Genomic DNA, 8,627 nt, shown 5'->3' with positions numbered 1-8,627 from the left:
GTCAAATCAACTAATTCGAAGTCCACACTACAAATAGTGCAGTCCAAAGGGACTCTGAAAGCGTCTTTTTTCCTTTTTAATTTTAGCAACTATTTTTTACATTTTGGTTTCGTTGACAGGTTGTATTTACTGCTGAAAATATTTTTCCGATGAAACAAATACTCAAATAACTCGTGAGGTTTAAAATGTATAATTTATTCCACGCACGAGAACTCCGAATCAAAACAACGGCATTTGATTATACAAAATAACTATCATATTTATTATTTTATGTATTCCCGTATAATAATACAATATAATAACGCTGCTTCAGCGAAAGACTAACTGCGGCACATTTCCTCTAAATCGCTGACTGCGCTGCAGAATAATTATAAAACACTGAGCAGCTTCCGGTCACGTGATCACTACAGTAGTATCATGTGATTTTTGGTCGAGGAAAATGAAAGCTGTGGGCAGCCAGCTCAAACACAGAGTGCTTGTTTTAATCATCAGTTTTTGTTTTAATACAAGTCATCAACTGACGGAGCAGCAGGTAAGATTTAAAACCAACCAGAAGTCGTTTTTACGGGAGCGAGCAGATGGAACAACCGCATCCACAATGGAACCCGGATTCGTTTGGTGGACGGGAGGAAATGTCGTTGTTTATTATTAAGTATTTATTCTCTGTTTTAATCTGCAATAACAGGTATGTGAGCTTTGCAGCGGTACGGTTCTAAATGACACCGCAGTGGGCCGGCTTTGCTCCACGTCCGCTGGTCGCATCGACAGGCGCTGCTGCTTGAAAAGTGACAACAAAAGCGACCCTGAACGCATCATCGGGTAGGACTCAGTGTTGCCTTCCTGAATGTTGGAAAAAGTTTGACTTTTGGACGCCAAGTAAGAAGTGGCCTAACTGCAGCTCCAAAGAGTAGAATATACTGTATAATGGAAAATGGGTATATTCTAGACTCATTACAAGTAAACTAAAATATTACATGTGTTTTTAGTTCTATAATTATGGTCTACAGCTCAAAAATAGAAAACGCTTCATCTAAAAATATTAGAATATTTAATTTGAAGTTTGAGTAAATCATCATTTAGGCTGTGTATATATATGAAAGAAGACTAATAACTTCATGCAGATGAAGAGTGCCACAGATGAAATGTTTTTGTTGAGACTAGCAATGGAGAAGTACAGGGAAGGTCAAAAGGAGCTGCATTGTGTCTTTGTGCATCTATTCGAGAGAAAGCCTATGACAGGGTGAGGAATGAGGAAGTCTGGAGTGGCAAAGAAGTATGTCAGAGTAGTTCAGAGCGTGTATGACAGTTGTGCAACAGCAATGAAGTGTGCAGTAGGAGTGACAGGAGTTTAATATAGAGGTGGGAGTGCACCAGGGATCCGCTCTGAGCCCCTTTTTGTTTGCCATGGTGATGGATAGACTAACAGACGAGGGGAGACAGGAAGCTCCTTGGAAAATGATGTTTGCAGATGACATCGTTACCTGCATTGAGAGCAGGGAGCAGGTAGAGGAGAATTATGAGAAGTGGAGGTCTGCTCCAGAAAAGAGAGGAATTAAGATGAACAGGAATAAATGTGTGTAAATGAGAAGGTTCAGGAGGGACCAGAGAAGTTACAGGGAACAGACGTAAAGAAGGGAGAGGACTTCAGGTACCTCGGGTCAAGAGTGCAGAGTGATGGAGAGAATGTGGAAAGGAGGTGAAGAATCGTGTGCAGGCAGGCTGGAACGGGAGGAGGAAAGTATCAGATGTGTTTATGTGATGGGAGAGAGTCAGCGAGGATGAAGGGAAAGGTCTACAAGACAGTGGTGAGGACAGCCATGATGGACGGCTTAGAGACAGTGTCTCTGAGGAAAAGACAGGAGGCGGAGCTAGAAGAGGAGGAGATGAAGATGCTGAGGTTCTCCTTGGGAGTGACCAGGTTGGACAGGATTAGAAATGAGACAATAAGAGGGACAGTGAAGGTTAGACATTTTGGAGACAAAGTCAGAGAGACCAGACTTTGATGGTTTGGACACGTCTAGAGGAGAGACAGGGACTATATCGGTAGAAGGATGTTGAGGATGGAACTGCCATATATATATTTATACACCGTGAGTCTCTGTCAGTTTCAGTACTCACTATTGCAATAATGAGACTGCTGACTCGGCAGTTTTCCAGAAGACACTCGCTGACATCCTCCACAGGGAGGGGAAGTGACAGATGATCATTGCTGAAATGGCTGGCCGTTCAGAGTCCTGCATTACAGCATATTCATGGGGCGTTGACTTGCAGGACAAGTTGTGGTTGGAAAAGGTGCACGAGCGACAGGGATGACCACAGCCTTGAGAAGATTGCGAAGCAAAGCTGATTGAAGGACTTTGGTGAGCTTCACAAGGAGAGGAGCAACGAGATCCACAACACAGACGTGTCCAGGAAACGGGCTGCAAGCGTATTTCTCGTGTCAGACCCCTCCTGCACCAGAGGCAACATCAGAAGCATCTCACCTGGGCTAAGGAGAAGCAAAGGACCATTGCTCAGTGATCCAGACGCCTCTTTTAAGATGAAAGTAAATTTGACATTTCCTTTGAAAATCAAGGTCCCACAGTCTGCAGGACGAACAGAATCCAAGCTGCTTGAAGTCCCGTGTGAAGTTTCCACAGTCAGTGATGGTTCGGGATCCATCGTCGTCATCTGTGTTTTATTAAGTCCAAAGTCAACACAGACTCTTTGACTGATCTTCCAAAAATGCTAATATATTAAACTACCACATTTTTTATTTATTTTCAAGAGCTGAAAACCATAATTACAGAGAAAAGACTTTGAACATTTTGATTTATGTGTAATGAATCTGAAATATTTAAAGGGTTCTCCATTTGAATTAAATTATGGGAAAACGTTTCACTTTTTACAAGATGCTCAGTTTCTCAGATGCCCCTGTCGTACGAGATGTGGTGACACTTAATAGTCAAAATAATACTTTATCAATCATTACTGTTTCATTTTGATTGCAATGCCTTTCCTATTGTAAAAGGTAAGATTTAAATGTTAATTTGTTTTGTTGATTTCTCAACATCTTATTTTTTTTGTGTGTGTGTGTCAGGTTGGATCTTTCCAATTGTTCACTGACTGACGTGAAGGATCTCTCGGGAGCATCAACAGCCTTAATGATGTGTGTGCAGTAAATACATTTTTATATGCTTGGAGACAACATTGAGGGCAGATTGATTATAGGGGCCTGTGTCACATGAAAACTGGAAGATCTCTGCACCGTTGGTCTCAAGAAATGTTGTGCAGCTTCAAGTTTCAATTCCTAGTCGCAAATTAAAAACGTCCCTCTCATTGGTGACGAGAATCAAAACTCTTCTAGTCCTTAATACGGTTTTTTACAATAGTAGGTAATTGCATCTTTTCCCAAACAAGTATTGTATGAATGTTTATTTTAAACTGATGACTGTATGAAAACTTTCTTTGCCCTTTCAAAAGTTTACTTTATGAACTTCGGCTTTGCAGAGATCTCTCGCTCAATCCCCTCGTCAACATCAGCGATGCAATATTTCAAGGATTTGTCGAGTTGAATTATTTGTAAGTACATAAAAACTTTGAGAGGAAAAAAAAATACGTGTACAAATGAAAGTTTTATTTCATTGTACCTGTTTTGTGTCTATGCAGGATTTTGCCGCAGGACCTACTTTGTCTGGGAGGCAACACTTCGTGGGAAAAAGTGGAGGTCAAAGATGGAAATCGTATTTGCAAAGGGCAGATAAATATGTGCAACCAGACTGGACAGCTGTGTAAGTTCCCGTCTCAGAATCCTTCAGTTGTTCAGATCTGCTCGTCCTAATGTCTGACCGCCCGCAGCCGTAACCTGCCCAGAGAACTCCCTCTGCGGCCGCTACGGCCCCGGATTCTTCGGGTGCAGCTGTGCGGACAACTATCATGGATACAAGTGTCTCCGCGAGGTCAGTCCTGCAGGCACAGCCATGTGAAGCTTCGTGTAGCTCTAAGAAACTAGAACGCTTAGGTCTCCTGCATGTTCTGATTTTATTCCAGAAGTTTAATACTGCTGCACTCGTTTCTTATGCTCTTTTTCCTTTGTTGTTAGGGCGAGTTCCCATCCCTCAACGTCTTTGCGTCTCTTGGAGCGGCTACTGTTGTGCTAACTTTCCTGCTGTGGATCACCCAGCGGCGGAAGGTGAAGCCACTCTGAGCGTGAACGGCATCTTCATCATCTCCAACGTTGTGCTGCGCTGAAACGGAGTCTGAGGTGATCCCGGACTTCTTCTCAACATACTTTGATTTTGCACCCTCGTTATGAGCTACTAAACACACTAGATACTGCTGATGACACTATTGAGTCTGTTTTTAAATTGAAATTGTATTTAATAAAATTCTGAATTAATGGAAACATTAAAAAAGACTACTACAGCAGGTTTTTGACCATTGTTACATCTTTCTCGTTTTGTCTCCACGATGAAACGAATCAAAACGTTAAGCCTGCTCTTGGTTTACATTCATGAATCTGTATTTTGTTCTTCAGTCACTTCTGGTTTTTAAGAATGAAAGATTTTGTTTTGCTCAAGCTTCCAAATAACTGCACAAATACAAGCATTTGTTCAGATGAGCAACTTATCTTGAAATGTCATTAAAATGCCTCATGTTAGATTATCAGTTAATGTAATGCCAAATAATAATTGGTAGCAATTAGGAAAATATTTCTCACTATGTATTTTTTATTGAAACTTTAAAGCACTTTGCCAAGAAATGTTTCACTACTTCATGTCTTTTTCTTTATGCTGTTTAACTGATGCGTTTAAACTAGAATTAAAAAAATTAAATTCTTCTTGAGATACTGCACCTTTGTTTCTGGCTGATTAAGTGTTACATGCTGTTGTGGGAGCATTTTGTGAGCTCGTTCGCTTTGTATACTGGATATTAAATGTTCTGGTGTAAAATCAAGTGAAAAATCTACGCTTTAACCAAAACCCTCCTTAAATCTACAATTATTCATTCCTGACAAAAGAAAAATGCAAACGGACTCTGTTTAAAAAGTGTATGTCACTTCTGATATATATTTATTGCATGCTAAAAGCACGATATTTTGGTTGTGTGCAGGTAATCAAGCGCACACGACCCCATCAAATATAGAAACCGCCTCTGTGTGCAGGTCGATTTGAGCAGAAGGCGGTTCACTGATCCACGTTCTTGACTCGCAGCACCACGGGCACCGACGTGCACGGGATCATCCCCAGATCTGTGATGACCAGGTCCACAAAATCAGGCGGTGTCACATCATATACCAGGTTAAGCAGGCCCAGCGAGGGCACTTCCTGCCAGCGCTTCAGCTGGGTCTTGCCATTCCGTGTCACAATCAGGTCATCGGGGTCATCTGGAAACAAACAAACGGATTCAGATTCATTCTGTAGTTGTCTTGTAAAGGTGTTTATATTAAAAGGGACACAGAATGGGCAGGAAGGACATCTGAAGTGACAGGACGATAAACCTTGTGCAATAATTCAACAAGCCAAGCTGCAGTGGATATCTTTTCTATACCTAGCTCGTTGGATACGAAGGAATCCGTCTGCACCCTCTCGCAGAACTTGTAAGTCTCACAACACACCAGCACAGGCACATTAAAGGCTTTGGCCACCAGAGCGATCTGTGCCGTCCCTACACGGGACATCACATAGCCGTTGGCGAGCAGCCCGTGAGCCCCAAGGAACACCTTCGATACCTGTTAAGTTCATACAACGATTAGAAGAAGAATGCGTTCGACAAGATGGCGAGGCTCTGGAATCTGCAACTGATTGGTGTTAACCTCTGGAAGGATGTAAGGGACGGCTGAGATAAGGACGTAGGTGCAGCTGATGCCTCTCTGGACCAGGCGCCTCAAGGCCTCCCGACCCTCCAGCCGCGGCCTGCTGTCCGCCACTATCACACGAAACTTCCTGCCTTTCTCAAAGGCCTCACAAAGGATGTTGTTGACGAGTGACGAGCTGGAAATAAGAGATAATGATGTTAGTGGCGGGAAGGTGATGGTGAAAGAGTAAGACGAGAAAAAAGAGAAGAGAAAGTTCCGAGTTCAAAATTAAGATATACGTGTTGTGCTTATTTTATATGGTATTTAGCAATAACATAAAGCAATGCAGGGCAAAATGGGAACTGTTGATTCTGCAGCTGAATGTTTTCGCATGTCAGATTTAATGACTTACCATCCATAAACTAGAATGACATCTCCATCGCTGATTTTTTCTATGGAGTACTTGGCCACGGCTTTAGCAGCAAGAATGATCTTCTCATTAATGTAGCGCTCAACACAAGTCAGCAGTTTGCTCTTGGCCTGAACAGAAAATAAATGAAGACACGAGGAAGAAGAGTTTGGGAGTGAAAAACAGCAACATTGTGTCTGTATTAGGAATGCCATCTTATAATATCTGTCCAGATTATGAGCTAAATAACAGAATAACCTCTTCTTCTTTGCATTGACTCGGAATGTTGGAGATCTCCTTCTTCATGTATTTGATTGCATTACCCATGCTGGCTGACAGAGGGCGACATTGATTTAAAAAACTGCAAGAAGACGACAGGAATCAGTTTTATGTTTGCCTGTAAGTTGAAGTTATTTCGTAAGTGAAGTGATGAGAAACATTAATAGCAACAGTAGTTCACTAATGATGAGAATCGGCTACAATTAAAAGCCTTTTTGTACCTGATATAAGGTTTCAGCTTATTAATCAAGTCCCTTGAGAGCTCCTCGTTTGGAGGTGTAGTATAGTCCCTGATCACCTGAGAACAAAAACAATGCTTTAACTTTCCAGTCCTCAAATCAGTCCACAATAATGATAAAAAATTAAGCAGGATGGTATTACTGGCCTAGCTCCACTTGAGGGAACAATTAAAGCATGAAGAGCTTGAATAATAGAAAAGGGATAAATATGACGCATCAAATTGGAAATTATAGGGACATAAATGTGCCGAGTGCACAGAAAAGGATCTGAGAGACATTTAAGTGTTCTAACCAAAATTAAGTGAAGGAAATTAACTATGAGTTGAAGTCTAAGTCTTCCGAGCAACATGTGTGACGACAGAGAAGTCACACATTTTTATTCTTTCACAGTTTTTAATCTGAAAGGAAAGTCCTTCATGCTCCAAAATCTGGCCCGCTCCAGAGGATCTATGTTGAATATCCACACACACACACACACACACACATTATCACAGTGTTGATGCAACATAAACAACAATATAGAGGGGAAACTAGAATAGACTCTGTGGCTGCAAATGAAAGCTGCAACAATATTCACAATGACATCTACAGACAAGTGAATCAGAGAACGACTTAGCAGTTAGTGCTCAGTACCTGTTTGAAGGCATGCAGCAGGGCAATAGCGCGAGCATTGGATCCAGTCACAATACCCTGTGAATACTGGAGACCCAGTCGAACCATATCAGGATGAATCACTGTGGATGGGATGCTGCGACGACAAGACGTCAGTAACGGTGAGATTTAAGGTGATCCAAAGTTAAAGTTAAACGAACTCTTCACAAACGGTGCCGCATGGCGTGTCATCCGTTTACCCGATCTGCTGGGTTAGATGCGCTTTGCGACTATACTGGTGGAGATGTGAGAACAGGCTGACTTTGTGGCCGTACTCTGGCCGGAGAGGGATCTAGAATAAATAAATAGTAAAGATTAGAAACCACAAGCGCCAAATCCCAGACAGTTGCGTTCGTAAGGGAAACACACAATCACAGCACAGCCTGGGCATCATTCAGCCAAACGTGTGCCGCTACAGAGCCCAGAGCTACGTCGCTAACAGAACGACGCTTCTCATGGCACGACTCGAGTTTTATTAGAACGGATATCGCTGTAAATACAGCAAACAAAAGCAGCACAAGTATAAACCTGCACAGCAACCACGCTACCAACATGCCGCCGGGATACCTCCATATTCTACATGCTTCCGTTCATTAGTAGAGCTGAAGTACAATAATAGCAGCGATGGGACCAGAGTCAGCGTTAAACAACGGGAAACGTCAGACCTGGACCTTTGTAGCAGCTTTGTGTTCTGGTGTCTGCAAGAAACGTGGTTATCACTCACGGTCACGCGAGGAGAACGCTACTGTTTTTGTTTTACTATTATTATTATTATTACCGACAACAATTCAAGACAACGGGTAAAGACATTTACTGCAATTATCACAGCTCGTTACAGAAGATGTGTGAAGATTCGACTTTTAGGTCGATGCGAGTCATCAACCTTCTTTGAATAAAGTTTTTTCGTTCCGTCATGGTGTTTTCCTACATTTCATGCTCATATTACCACACAGTTTGTCCACAGCACGCAGTGGTGAGTGTGTGAGCGTCATTATGTGAACTGAATGAGACAAAACATTCACAACCGAAATGTTTAGAGATGAAGCATTACGTAAGCCGACCTGTTGCCTTTCCAGTTTCTTCGCTAATTTCTTCAAAACATCCGGGTTGTCTGCCTGGACGTGTTCTGGAAGCCTCTTCACCACTGAAAATATTGGAAAGGTGTGACTTTCTCCATTATATAAGATATAATTTCCGATGATGCTGATTATTATTATTACAGTACCTGGCAACATCTCACTGGGCAGCACTTTAGCTTTGGCCGTGGCCGTCT

General features: G+C 42.1%; 2 protein-coding genes across 2 annotated transcripts; one reads left to right on the top strand and one right to left on the bottom strand.

Moving 5' to 3' along the window:
- Positions 1-405: 405 nt before the first annotated feature.
- On the top strand, positions 406-4,826 carry LOC137914985 (all-trans retinoic acid-induced differentiation factor-like). Its single transcript, XM_068758464.1, has 7 exons — positions 406-532; positions 686-819; positions 3,080-3,148; positions 3,490-3,561; positions 3,649-3,770; positions 3,838-3,938; positions 4,082-4,826. The coding sequence occupies exons 1-7, from the start codon at positions 440-442 to the stop codon at positions 4,184-4,186; spliced, it is 696 nt and encodes a 231-aa protein (XP_068614565.1). The 5' UTR covers positions 406-439; the 3' UTR covers positions 4,187-4,826.
- A 193-nt stretch (positions 4,827-5,019) lies between these two features.
- LOC137914978 (translation initiation factor eIF2B subunit delta-like) lies at positions 5,020-8,621 on the bottom strand. The gene is made up of 11 exons (XM_068758457.1): positions 8,580-8,621; positions 8,416-8,498; positions 8,020-8,052; positions 7,555-7,646; positions 7,337-7,451; positions 6,686-6,762; positions 6,444-6,546; positions 6,189-6,316; positions 5,795-5,972; positions 5,530-5,710; positions 5,020-5,365 (listed from the first exon to the last, which is right to left on the bottom strand). Exons 1-11 carry the CDS (start codon positions 8,587-8,589, stop codon positions 5,166-5,168), a joined length of 1,200 nt encoding a protein of 399 aa, XP_068614558.1. The 5' UTR covers positions 8,590-8,621; the 3' UTR covers positions 5,020-5,165.
- Positions 8,622-8,627: the final 6 nt, after the last annotated feature.

This window comes from Brachionichthys hirsutus, unplaced genomic scaffold (genome assembly GCF_040956055.1).
Source record: "Brachionichthys hirsutus isolate HB-005 unplaced genomic scaffold, CSIRO-AGI_Bhir_v1 contig_327, whole genome shotgun sequence".
Classification (NCBI taxonomy): Eukaryota; Metazoa; Chordata; class Actinopteri; order Lophiiformes; family Brachionichthyidae; genus Brachionichthys; species Brachionichthys hirsutus.
This window is presented reverse-complemented; position numbering and strand designations above follow the sequence as displayed.